The 14,664-nt window shown below is 39.3% G+C and overlaps 1 protein-coding gene across 1 annotated transcript; it reads left to right on the top strand.

Annotated features, from left to right (window-relative positions):
* The first annotated feature begins 4,545 nt into the window (after positions 1-4,545).
* LOC131688118 (uncharacterized) lies at positions 4,546-5,205 on the top strand. Its single transcript, XM_058972268.1, has one exon. It carries the CDS (start codon positions 4,546-4,548, stop codon positions 5,203-5,205), a length of 660 nt encoding a protein of 219 aa, XP_058828251.1.
* The last annotated feature ends 9,459 nt before the right edge of the window (positions 5,206-14,664 follow it).

Genomic DNA, 14,664 nt, shown 5'->3' with positions numbered 1-14,664 from the left:
AGCCGGGGGTAGGATTATTGAAATTTTCTGAAATTGTTGATTGGATTTTTAAAGCATTCAATATTTCTGAACCACTAAAGAGTATACTTTCGGCTTTCCTCCCAACAATTAGAACATTTTTAGAGTAGCTGATTGCTCAATGGCCCATCCTTCCAGCGATTGTATCTTTCAATGGGTAATTCACCTCCTCCAATGAAAGATTCCATCACTGTTTTACAGTGGAATTGCAGAAGTATCATACCTAAAATTGATTCCTTAAAAATTTTACTGCATAATTTAAAATGCGATGCTTTTGCTCTATGTGAAACATGGCTTACCTCAAACATTAATTTCAACTTAAATGATTTCAACATTATTCGCCTAGACCGAGACACCCCGTATGGAGGAGTGCTTCTAGGAATTAAAAAGTGCTATTCTTTCTATAGAATTAACATCCCCTTGTTTGCGGGCATTGAGGCTGTAGCTGTCCAAACGAACATTAAAGGCAAAGACATGTCTATCGCTTCTATATATATACCTCCCAAAGCTCAAATTGGACAACGTCAAATTTTTGAAGTAGTGGAATCCATGGCTGCTCCGCGTCTGATACTGGGAGACTTCAACTCGCACGGAGTATTGTGGGGTTCCCTCTACAATGATAATCGATCCTCTTTGATATACAATGTTTGTGACGAATTTAATATGACAGTTTTAAATACTGGCGAAACAACACGCATCCCCAGACCTCCTGCACGTCCAAGTGCATTAGATCTATCTCTGTGCTCGACATCACTTCGGTTAGATTGCACGTGGAAGGTTGTACCTGATCCTCACGGTAGCGATCATTTGCCAATCGTTGTTTCAATTAACAGTGAATTAGGCCTTACGAATTCAATCAATGTTCCTTATGACTTAACACGAAATATTGATTGGAAAACATACGAAACATTAATTTCCACTTCTCTTGCTTCGACAGAAGAGCTACCGAAGAATATGAATTCTTAGCGGGTTTAATTATTGAAGCAGCAGAACAAGCCCAAACGAAATGCAATCCTGGAATGACAATAAATAGACGACCCCCTAATCCTTGGTGGGACAAAGAGTGCTCTGATGCATATGAAGCTAAACAAGTTGCCTACAAAGAAATTATGAAACAGAAAGGGGGTATACGTGAGAACTTTGAAAATTATTTCATTTTGCAAAACAAATTTGACAGTATACGTCGTGCCAAAAAATCTAGTTATTGGAGACACTTCGTTAATGGCTTGTCAAGAGAAACATCAATGAGTACTCTTTGGAACACAGCCAGAAGAATGAGGAATCGAAACGTGACTAATGAAAGCGAAAATTTTTCAAATCGTTGGATATTTAATTTTGCCAAGAAAATTTGTCCCGATTCTGCCCCTGCGCAGAAAATCACTCGCGATGCTCCCACAAGTAACGATTTCATAGATTCGCCTTTGACAATGATGGAATTCTCAATTGCACTCCTCTCATGCAACAATAATGCTCCGGGACTAGACAGAATTAAATTCAACTTGGTGAAGAATCTGCCTGACCTAGCAAAAAGACGCTTGTTGAATTTATTCAATAAGCTTCTTGAGCAGAACATTGTCCCGCACGACTGGAGACAAGTGAGAGTTATCGCAATTCCAAAACCGGGAAAACCAGCCTCCGATCATAACTCGTATCGACCGATTGCAATGCTATCCTGCATCAGGAAATTGTTGGAAAAAATTATCCTACGACGTCTCGACAATTGGGTTGAGGCGAACGGCTTGCTATCAGATACCCAGTTTGGTTTTCGGAGGGGAAAGGGAACGAATGATTGTCTGGCGCTACTTTCGTCAGAAATCCAACTCGCTTATGCAAAAAAAGAACAAATGGCGTCTGTGTTCTTAGACATAAAAGGAGCATTCGACTCAGTCTCCATTGATGTTCTCTCGGAGAAGCTACATCAATGTGGTCTTTCACCGATATTAAATAATTATTTATACAATTTATTGTCAGAAAAGCAGATGCATTTTTCATATGGCGATTTGGCGACACTCAGAATAAGTTACATGGGCCTCCCACAAGGCTCTTGTCTAAGCCCCCTTCTCTATAATTTTTACGTGAATGACATTGATAATTGTATTGTCAGCCCATGCACTTTAAGACAACTTGCAGATGATGGCGTGGTTTCTGTTACAGGACCAAAAGCTATAAATTTACAACAACCATTGCAAGATAGCTTGGATAATTTATCAATTTGGGCTTTAAAGCTGGGCATCGATTTCTCTACGGAGAAAACAGAGTTGGTCGTTTTCTCAAGGAAGCGTGATCCAGCTCAGCTTCAGCTTCAGTTGGTTGGTAGAACGATAGCCCAAGTCATGACCTTTAAATATCTCGGAATTTGGTTCGATTCTAAAGGTACATGGGGAGGCCACATTAGGTATCTGATAAAGAAGTGCCAACAAAGGATAAATTTTCTGCGAACAATAACTGGATCATGGTGGGGTTCTCATCCAAGTGACATGATAAGATTGTATCAAACAACAATACTTTCAGCAATGGAATATGGGTGCATCTGTTTCCGTTCAGCTGCGAACACTCACATTATTAAACTGGAACGGATACAGTATCGTTGTTTACGAATCGCCTTAGGTTGCATGCAGTCGACCCATACGATGAGTCTTGAAGTACTAGCGGGAGTTCTTCCTTTAAAAGACCGATTCTGGGATCTCTCCTCTCGTTTACTTATTCGATGTGAGGTTATGAACCCACTGGTAATTGAAAATTTTGAAAGACTTGTCGAGCTTCAACCCCAAACCAGATTCATGACAGTGTATTTCAATCACATGTCACAAGAAATAACGCCTGCTAGGTATGTTCCCACATACGTCAATATACTAGATATTCCTGAATCCACTTTATTCTTCGACACGTCCATGCAAGCAGAGATTCGTGGAATTCCGGATCATCTACGCTCGCGGGAGATCCCTAAAATATTCACAAGTAAATATCAACACATAGACTGCCTTAAAATGTTTTACACTGATGGGTCACGAATCAGCGAGGCCACTGGTTTCGGTATTTTCAACAATAATTTTTCAATTTCTCTCAAACTTGCAGAACCCGCCTCTGTTTATATAGCGGAACTAGCAGCAGTTCACTATAGTTTTCAAATAATTAATACTTTACCCCCGAACCATTACTTTATCCTCACTGATAGTCTCAGCACAATTGCAGCTCTACGCTCAAAGAGGATTGATAACCACGATCCATTCTTTTTGGGGAAGATACGAGAATCTCTGAGTAACCTGACAAGAAAATGTTATAAATTTACCCTAGTGTGGCTCCCCGCCCATTGCTCTATTGCGGGCAATGAGAAAGCTGATAATTTAGCCAAGATTGGTGCACTAGATGGTGAAATATATGAAAGACCCATCGCTTACAATGAATTTTATAGCGCTTCTCGACAGAGAACACTTGCTAGTTGGCAAACATCTTGGGACAATGGAGATATGGGACGATGGCTACACTCAATTATCCCTAAAGTATCAACGAAGGCATGGTTCAAAGGATTGGATGTAAGTCGGGACTTCATCCGTGTGATGTCTAGGCTCATGTCCAATCATTATACTTTAGATGCGCATCTCCGTCGTATTGGGTTCGCTGAGGGTAATCATTGTGCTTGTGGAGAAGGTTACCATGATATTGAGCATGTTGTTTGGTCCTGCACTGAATATCGTGAAGCCAGATCACAATTAGTAGATTCTTTACAAGTCCGAGGAAGACCAATCCATGTACCTGTTAGAGACATCCTGGCGTATCGCGATCCTCTATACATGGAACTTATCTATCATTTTCTAAAAACAGCATCTGTCAAAATTTAATTAAATTCATCTCCTCATACTCTCATCCAAGGCTAATCATTCACCAATTAAAGTGTCCTAGAATATTTAGCTTTTAAATTTAGACAATAACAGAAAAAAAGTAAATAAATGCACCCGAAAATACTAGATCATTATGAAATACAACAATGTAAGGAAAAAAGCAAACAATAAAGCGATTTCAGTGTTAGTTTTAGACAAAGTACTAGTATAGTTAAAATTAGTCTTAAGGATTTTTGTAACGTGCTATGTAAAAAAAGAAACTGGCGTAAAAAGCTTTTGCAAATGCCGTGTCAAATAAATGTATGAAAAAAAAAATTTACCAACTACGCTACGCCCACCCCCTGCGAACTTTTGTAATCGCAGCGGATTTGCGCCAACTCTGAATAGAAATTTTGGAAAATTTCCTATTTGAGAAAAAATAGCCTGTTTTTAATAAGATGGTAGTGAGTGGTGAATTCGCGTACGACGGAAAGGATAAATTCGTTCGATTTGCGTGTCATTCTCGGTCGTTCCGGGAAAAAGGTGCATATCGCGCCGGGAAGGACTTATTCGTTCGAATTGTGCCATTTTCGATTTCGTGTCGTGTCGGAACCCGCGCCGGGAAGGAGTGCCAATTTTCGATTGGAACCGTTTTCTCGTTTCCGATACTTAAAGTGGTGGTAGTGAAAATCAGTGAAGTGGTAAAATAATGGCGACTAAGACAGAGAAGAAGCTGTCAGAGTACGTGATCCAGTGGAAAGGGATTCTCGTAGTGCAGAGGGCAGTGAAGAAGTTTGCGGAGGAGTTCGATAGCGATCGGGATGCCTGCCAAGTTCCGATTCGCCTCAATTCATTGGACCGAATCTATAAGGAGTTACTGGAGGTACAAGGACCGATCGAGCTGTACGATAAGTCGGAGATGTTAGATACCCACTTAGAAGAACGTGTGGATCTCGAGACGCGTTATTGCAGGGCCAAAGGTTTTCTACTGTCCAATCGCACTGCTGATCTCAACCAAACCACGCTGAACAACACAATGGTGACCTCTGCTCACGTTTCGTCCTCGTTCCACTTACGCTTACCCAAGATCGACCTACCCAAGTTTAACGGCGATTTCTCGCGATGGCTCGCATTCCGTGACACGTACATGTCGATGATTCACAGCAACACAGATATTCTGACTGTTGCGAAGCTGCAGTACCTGTTGCAGTCACTAGAGGCAGAAGCCCGAAAACCATTCGAGTCCGTAGACGTAGAAGCGGACAACTACGTATCGACTTGGGAAGCATTGCTGAAACGGTACGATAACAAGCGGTTCCTGAAGCGTCAGCTCTTCCGAGCTCTCTACGACCTCCCGCCAGTCAATTAAGAAAGTCCCTAAAGTCACACTTTGGCTGACGATTTCCACCGACATGTAAGGGCTTTGGCAAAGTTAGGCGAGCCAGTTCATTATTGGGACATCCCCGTTGGTCAACCTCCTTTGTTACAAGCTGGATCCAACTACGCTACGTGCTTGGTAAGAGAAAACCTGCAACAACGTAGCCTACGATATGTTGATCGAATTCCTCTACCAACGTTCCCGTATGCTGACGTCCGTCATAATCGATCTGCGATATCGGTTCCAACAACCGGTTACTGCCAAGGTGGCCGGTTCGATTCCAACCCGGAAGCCGTTCAAGGTGGCATGCAGGGCAGCTACCTTTGAATCGAACTACAGTGCCCTGTCACGCCTGTCCAGACAAGCATTCCCTCTTCTTATGTCCAGTATTTGCCGAGATGTCCGTATGCCAACGACGTGATCTGGTTTCCCAGACACGCCTATGCTGGAATTGCTTTCGTATTGGACACCAAGCCAGAAACTGTACCTCCGTGTTCTCCTGCCGTAACTGCCATGAAAAACACCACTCCCTGATGCACGAGCTAGCATCTTCGAACGTGCAATCTACTCCTGTTATCGCGGCAAGCCGGCCGATTCCTTTGACGTCCGCAATCGCTGGTCCTTCCATTTCGACGAAACCGAGCAGCCAAATGAGCCTGTCAATCCAGGCTGAGCACAGCACAGTTTTGCCGGAAAAGGTTTGCCTCCTCGTCGTAGATCAGAACGGCAAGGAAATACCCGTACACGCACTCCTAGATTCAGGATCCATGTGCAACTTAATCACCAACAAGCTTGCGAATTCCCTAAATCTTCGTCGCACCAAGGTGGATATTGCAGTAGCTGGTTTTATGTGAATCCACCAAGCAGATCAAGTGCCCATTGACTGCTAGCATCGAGTCGAAGTCGACACCATACTCCGCCAAGCTTGAGTTCCTGATCCTCAAGAGACCGACGGTCAACCTTCCGACCGTTTCGATCGACATTTGCGCGTGGAATATTTCCAAGTTGATGTTGGTAGACCCCTGATTCCATATTCCATGCAACATTGACATGGTTGTTGGTGGTGAAGCGTTCCACGAGCTGCATCCAGGCAGCAAGCAAGAAGAGGGATTACTGTTGCTAATAGAAACAGTGTTTGGATGGACTGTTTCCGGCAAGATATCCATCGATTATCCCACCGTTCCCCGCGTCTGCTATCTGACCACTGTCGATCGAAGCTTAGATCGAGCGTTGCAGAAGTTCTGGGAGCTGGAAGCTTTTGAGCCGTGTTCTGTGAATTTCGTAGAAGAAAAACAGTGTGAAGAATTTTACGCCACTACCACCACTCGCGATTCGTCCGGTCGTTATCTCGTTCGTTTGCCACTCACCCGTGATCCACTAATCAACCTCGGCGAATCCAGAGCCATCGCCGAACGGCGTTTCGTGAGCCTTTAAAGCGACTAGTGCGTGATCCACCCACCAAGGACGCATACTGCAAATTCATGGACGAATCCGCACGAATGGCGCACATGCAGAAGTTCATCGATCCGGTAGACGATGTGAACTCGCACTGCTACCTCCTGTACCATCCTGTGTTCAAGAAATCCAGCACAACCACGAAGGTCCGAGTTGATTTCGACGCGTCGTGTAAAACGGCCTCAGGATTTTCTCTCAACGATAATCAGCTCGTTGGATCTATCGTCCAAGAGGACCTGCTATCGATCGTCATGATAGCCCGATCGCCATCGTAGCCGACCTAGAGAAGGTGTACCGACAGATTCAGCTGCATCCCGAGGACCGACCGCTTCAACGCATTTTCTGGTGTCCCAATCGCTATGAACTGCTCATAGCGTACGAGCTCTAAACCATTACGGACGGTTTCGCATCCGCGCCATTCCTGGCAACCAACACTTTCCTACAAGTTGCACAGGACGAAGGCGACAAGTACCCCGCTTCCGAAGATGCTGTGAAGCAGGATTACGTCGATGACTTTTTTATCGGGACGATATTCAATCCGCTATCCTCCCATTAAAGAAGTGTGCAACCAATTCTACCGGAGTCCTTGTGGAAATTCCGCAACAAGATCTCGCTCTACTGCCACTGCATGATCTTCAAGACGAACAATCCATATCCATCCTAGGACTCGTGTGGGAGCCAAAGTCCGATACGATGCGCTTCAAGGTCCAATTGCTTTTAGAACCACCCATCCTGACCAAAAGGAAGGTCATGCCCTGCAAATTTTCGACCCACTAGGACTTGTTGACCCAACAACCACCGTAGCGAAGCTGTTCATGCAGCGCTTGTGGGCATTGAAGACCGACGCAGGAGATTCCTACGAGTGGGATCGTGCGCTATCTCCGTATCTCCACGGCGAATGGAAGGAGTTCCATGGTACGCTAGATACAATCTCCACAATCTGAATTCCAAGATTCGTCTCGCAGGTCAAGACAGAGTCAATTCAGCTCCACGTTTCCTGTAATTGTGGCCGTCCCAATGGAAACAATGAATAAGAATATTAGGATGAAGCAAAAAGAAGAAGTTGAAGCATCCGTGTTACTTCAAGGTGGCCAGAATGTTGAGGAGTGGAGTACCTAGAGCTATAATTGGTAATCTAAATCTAAATTAATTATTTAAGCCTAAACACAAATTAAACTGAACCGGAATGAATTGAATCGAATTGCCTAAATTAAATAAACCTACAAATGTTCACCACCAAAAATCCCGTACAAAGGTACGCCACCCCACTAACCTGCACCAAATCCCACAACGCAGCAGAAACAGCGATAGCAAGACCGTACTGATCGATCAGACACCACACCAATACACAGAAAAAATGAACACTGCACCGTGTGAGGCAGAATAGGCAAATCAGCTGACAAAGGCAGTTGATAAGGGGCCATGCACTAATTACGTAAGGCTTTTTAGAACTTTTCAACCATCCCCCCCCAACTGATAAAATTTCGAAGGATTTTGGTGAACTCCCCCTCCACTTTACGTAAGATCTTATCATGATTTTCGTAATTAAAAAAGCATATTGTTAATTCATTAAATAGTAAGATAGCGAAAACGATACTTAAAGAATTGTTACAAGAAAATTAATGACAAAATTCAACTGTAATCATCAGCAGTAATTTTATTGGCATCTTAATTTTGCTTAGTAGAAATTTCAGAATAACTGGTGGGAGATATTCAGAAACTCCGATTTGGTCCTAATAGTCTGCTTCGCTATATTCGGAAATAGTTCCTTGTGATGTAAAACCTCTTCTAGTGGGAATTAATTCTGAGTACCAACTGAGACGCTTATCGTACGCGTAGCTCCGACATAGCCATCTACGAATTTTTTTGAAGTCAAATACAGTTCACACTCTGGAAATATTCGGTCTACAAGATCTTTGACAATCGCATGACAAGAACATTTTCTGGCTACCTTGCGGAAGCGAAAATTTGAAAAAAGGATGTTGGCCTAATAACACGGTATCATCACTTCCTAACTTGTAAGGCATATTGTGACTCCAGTTCCTGAACAGAACAATGTACCATTAAGAGTCAAGAAATTGTTGTAACTGCTCCAACACCACCGACAATTAAGTCGCCCTTACGCTGCCAACAATCAGGAAAACTCCATAACTAATTTAGGAATCATATCCTGCCGGAAAATACTTTAATTCGAGGTCAGCCCTTCCTTGACCATTATGTACAATAGACTGGTTCAATCTTTGACATTTAGCTCTATTTGCATATTTTTTGCAAAAAACCGTGTTAATTGCGAAATCCGCGCAAAGTAAAAACTGCCAAAATTCTTCTAAGTTCTTTGCATTTAAAAGGGCTTAGAACATTTTTTCAGAAGAAAGTCTAAGTCTTTTGCATTCAAATGGAGAATATTTTTCCAAATTCCGCGTTCATTGGAAAATCCGCGTAAAAACCGCGTTCATTGGAAAATTCGCGTAAAAAAACCTCGTAAAAAACCGGAACACAGTACAACATGTGCTCGTTTTGTAAAATACACATGTTCATGGCAGAAATAAGAAATAGTACACCCAGGTTTTTAACACGGTTTTTTGCGCGTTTTTTTACGCCGATTTTCCTATGAATGCGGTTTTTTACTCGGATTTTCCAATTAACGCTTTTTTTACGCGGATTTTCCAATTACCGCGTTTTTTTACACGGATTTTTCAATTAACGCGGTTTTTGCAAAAATATTCTAAGTCCTTTTGAATGCAAAAGACTTAGACTTTTTTCTGAAAAAATGTTCTAAGCCCTTTTAAATGCAAAGAACTTAGAAGAATTTTGGCAGTTTTTATTTTGCGCAGATTTCGCAATTAACACGGTTTTTGCAAAATATATTCTAAGTTCTTTTGAAATGCAAAAGACTAAGAAAATTTTCGGAAAGATGAAAGAGACGGGCCTGCAAGACTCCTTATGGCCCACACCCTAATAATATGGGTATTTTCGGAATGGTCTTGAAGAGTAGCTACCAGAAATTGATTTTTGACGTCATTTTGAAATCCAAGATGGCGACTTCCGGTTTAGCGAAATTCGCTATAACCCAATCAATATGGGTATTTTCGGAATGGACTTGACGAATAGGAGACAAAAATCCATTTTTGACGCCATTTTGAGTTCACAGATGGCGACTTCCGGGTTAGCCACATTCACTATAACTCAGTCAATATGAGTATTTTTTGAATAATCTTAACGAGTAGGTTCCAAAAATTGATTTTTGACGCCATTATCAAATCCAAGAGGGCGATTTCCGATTTAGCGAAATTCGTTATAACCCAATCAATATGGGTATTTTTGGAAGTTGTTTTAATTAAACAGTTGAATTTACTTAAATTTAAGCAATATGTTTAATTTTAATAAATTTAAACCCCCAACTCACACCACATATGTCTCTTTCTTCTCTCTCTCTTCCATTCTAACCGCACTCTTCTGGATGAACACATAAAAATATTTTGCATTTTGCTGGTTTATGATTAGATCTTATATTTGAGGGTGATTTAGATGATTACCCAGATTTCTCATGCGGGAATTTCGGTATACCGGAAGTCGCCATCTAGAATTTTAAAATGACACCAAACATCGACGTTTGTCTGCTACTCGTCAAAACCATTCCGAAAGACTCATGTTGATTGAGTTGTAGAGAATCTCGCTAAGCCGGAAGTCGCCATCTGGGATTCGAAAATGGCGCCAAAAATCAATTTTTCATGGAAAACCTTGCGGGGAAGGTGCAGATTTATTTATTTCTGGCACCTACTCGTCAAGACCATTCCGAAAATACCCATATTGATTGGGTTACAGCGAATTTCGCTAAACCGGAAGTCGCCATCTTTGATTTCGAAATGGCGTCAAAATCAATTGCTGACACCTACTATTCAAGACCATTCCGAAAATTGTTGGGGTGTGGGCCATAAGGAGTCTTGCAGGCCTGTCTCTTCCATCCTTTCCTTTTGAATTCAATTGCAAAATCCGTGCAAAAAAAAAAACTTTCAAAAATATTCTAAGTCTTTTGCTGAGATTTTTTTTGTACGGATTTTCGAAATAACGCGGTTTTTTACGCGGATTTTCCAATTAACGCGGTTTCTACGCGGTTTTTACGCGGTTTTTTTACGCGGTACGTATCCCCCGCGTAAAAAAAATACTGGGTATAGCCTTTTCTTATGAAAATAACATTTTTCTTACTGATTTCATTTTTCATACTTGTTTTATGATATTACGTAAGAAAGGACAAACCCTCCCTTCCCCTTAGATAAGAATTCATAAGATATTTTGAAATTCTCCCTCCCCCCATATTCCCTTACGTAATTAGTGTATGGCCCCTAATATTACCTTGTTCGTTCAAGTACAGTGCGTGCGTTCCCCCGTCAATAGTCCGTCGTCACGAGTGATAAATTTTATTGAAAATATTGGAGCTGTGAAACTTCCCCCGATAAACCAGTAAGCGTAGTGAGAGATCGATTCTAGATTTCTGGAGAAGAAAGGACCCTTAGTGCAGTGCAGTACAGAGGAAACTGTTTGCCGTGAAATAAGCTGCGTTTGGTAGTGGAAGCAGAGAATTTTGCCTGATCGCCGATGATCATCTTGGGCCATCTCTGCAAGAGAAAAACCTTCGGAACGGAACTCCAAGTAAGTTGGCTCAACAAACTTGTTAGGTATGTCGCTTGGGAATGTCACATATACGGTAATAGGTGACGTCTTGCTTTTGATTGGTTTAATTTTTTAACATTAATTACAATGTGTTTTTTGACTTTTGGTTCTCTAGAATTCAGGAAATGTTTCATTAAAATCATTTGGACAGTTCTCGTGCTATCGTATGTACCATTTTAAAACATAGTTTCGAGGAAAACGCTTTTGAAATTTCGGCATGTCACACTGCTGTTGCATGCCAGCTCTGATTCTAATTTTACGGCCATCAGCATTAAATTTTGCAGTTACCTGAATAAAGTGATCCGGATTAGGCGGGACAGCCTCGGATTTCATGGACTTGTCCCGTATGGAAAACGTCCCGAAAAGTTGTCTCTTATTCACCAGTATGATAATTTTTATTTCAAAATAGCCATATTGTACATTCATATTGTACAAATCATTCATTTGAGTTTTGAGTCATGCTGTCTATTTTCCGAAGTACATGGGGAATGTGCAAATTGTGCCAATTTATTTTGATTGTCGCCACTTCAATTTTTATATGAGTCAAGCGATGAATCCTTACGAAAAAATTTCAGTCTTACACAATTTATTTATTTATTTATTACTTAATTTTTTTTTATTTTTTAAGAAGTAGGGAAAAGCCCTTTTGAGTGAAATTTGCTTTTACAAACTCTTCTCAAAAAGGCATAAACAACCTACTTTTCTTTTCAAAATATATAAATACAATAAATTCTTAAACTAATTTAGCTCACTTGGTTAAATAAAACCATAACAGAGCTAAGCTTCATTCCACCTATGCATGTGAAATGTGATGATTGATTATGTTATTCTTTCGATCAGTGAGTCGTGTTTACATATCTGAAAATACATAAATTTATGAAGTATCAAAGTTTAAGATTGGATCTCATAAGAAATTCAAAGATGATTTTAAGGACAACAAAGTCTTGATTAGCTAATACATCTCTAACAGAATAAAAGATAGGTTTTCCTATAGAAGAGAGGGCAGAAATAAAATGTTGTCTTGTTTCTGAAAATCGTGAACAATGTAAAATGATATGATCAATATCCCCATATGACTCTAAACATTCACATAAATTTGAATCAATTATATTAGTGCGATATAAATGGCTTTTACATGAATAGTGATTTGATATTATACGAGAGAAAGTTTGTATAAAAAATCTTCCAGTATTTAATCCATAAAACCAAGGTTTACGATTAACATTTGGTAAAATAGAATGGCACATTCGTCCCATTTTACTACGAACCCATGCTTGTTTCCAAAGCATATTAATTTTATGTCGAATCAAAGGAAAGTATTCGTTACCATGAATTCCTCGATCATAAAAAATAACTAACTTGGCCAACCTATCTGCTTGTTCATTCCCATATATTTCACAATGTGATGGTACCCAAATAAATGTTATTGAGAATCCTTCAGCGTTCATTTTGTTAATTAGATCTCGAATTAACCATATAAAATGGTGTGTTTTATTGTTAAAGTTTATAGAATCAAGAGCTAATAAAGAACTAAGACTATCAGAACATATAAATTAAGTTTGGGGAATTAATTTTTTGAATAACTGTGCATGTAAAATATAGAGCTGTTAAATCTGCAATGAAAATTGAACATGGAGAACGTAAACGAAAAAAATAATTGATTTGAGAATTATAAATTCCAAATCCCGATTTTTCATCAATCCTTGAACCATTAGTAAAATATATATTCGCCTCATTAATATTAACAATTTTCTGATTGAAAAAAGTTTGACCAAATTGAGAATGATGAATAGAATGAATATTTTTAAGTTGTGTTAGTAAAGATGTGTCAATTAATAATTTAGTGCAATGAGCATGGATGTCAAATGAATAATATAAATAGGAAGGAGATTCGACTATTTCTTCTGTAATACACGATATGTAAGGCATTAAAATTCTACTAGAGGGATTGATTTGAAATAATGAATTAATAATAGAAACTAGGGGATGCTTAATAGATAATCATTGAGTTAAAAACCTGCAATTAAGGTTATGAAATCTAAGTTTAAGAGGAAGAACAGAAGAAATAACTTCAAGGGATTTAATATGTGTAGATTGCATTAAACCTAAACATATTGTTATACAACGATTTTGAACTTTCTCTAATTTTAAAAGATGTGAGTTTGTAGCAGATCCAAAAGTGTAGCAACCATATTCTAAAACTGATAAAATAGTAGTTTTATAAAGCATAATCAAATCAGAAGGAGAAGCATCCCACCACGTGCCAGTGATGCTTCTCATAAAGGTTATTCTTTTGTTACAAGTTTTAAGAAGGCAATGAATGTTTTTCCATGTAAGTTTACTATCAAACCAAATATCTAGATATTTATATTCATTGACCTTCATGATTTCCTGATCGTAAAGATATAGATGAAAATTTGAAACGGTACGTTTTCGGTAGACACATGAATCCATTATCAAGAGACCATTTCTCTAATCTATCCAACGCATAAAATTTTCAATAACCCTATCTTTTCCTACAACTGAAAGCTCCTTATCATCTGCAAATTGATAAAAAATACAACCATTGGAAATAATTCTGGTTATATCACTTGTGTAAATATTATATAAAAAGGGACTTTAAAAAGATCATTGAGGTAAGCCAAAGTTACTATATCGAGATAGTTTAATTGAATCATTTAAATAAAAGTGCATAATTTTGAAGGAGAATAGATTATTAAGAAAATTAACAATAATAGAAGGAACTCCTAATTCAAATATTTTTAGCGAAAGAATTTGATTAATACTGAATCATAAGCTCCTGAAATGTCCAAAAACGTAGTTGCCATGTGTTCATTTTTTATTGAAACAAAGTTGAATTTGGGATGCTAAAAGGGCAGTACAATCCCTAGTACTTCTTCCTTTTCTAAAACCATACTGTGAGTCTGATAAAATTTGTTCTCGTTCTGCCCATATTTCAAGACGATTTAGAATAATTCTTTCTAGTAATTTACGTATACAAGAAAGTAGACTTATAGGACGTCTACTATCAACTAAAAATGGATTCCTACCAGGTTTGAGAATACTTACAACCTTAATTTCGCGCTAATCATTAGGTAAAATGTTTTGTGTTATAAAAGTATTGAACAAATTTACTAAATGTATTTTTTTCCATTATCAGGTAAATTAGAAAGAACAATAAATTTTATTTTATCTAATCCAGGAGAACTATCATTACAGGTAGATAAGGCATAGTTGAATTCTTGGAATGAAATAGGTGTACCTAAATGGGGAAAAGGAGTAGAAAATAGTTGAGTGAATATTTTAATATTAGAAGGAACATAA

The sequence above is a fragment of the Topomyia yanbarensis genome, chromosome 3 (genome assembly GCF_030247195.1).
Source record: "Topomyia yanbarensis strain Yona2022 chromosome 3, ASM3024719v1, whole genome shotgun sequence".
NCBI classification, from domain to species: Eukaryota; Metazoa; Arthropoda; class Insecta; order Diptera; family Culicidae; genus Topomyia; species Topomyia yanbarensis.
Note: the sequence above shows the minus strand (reverse complement) of the source record. Positions and strands in the feature narration are given on the sequence as shown.

What these genes read in the sequence shown, in the direction of transcription:
- LOC131688118 (XM_058972268.1), top strand. Translation starts at nt 4,546, where the DNA reads ATGGCGACTAAGACAGAGAAGAAGCTGTCAGAGTACGTGATCCAGTGG.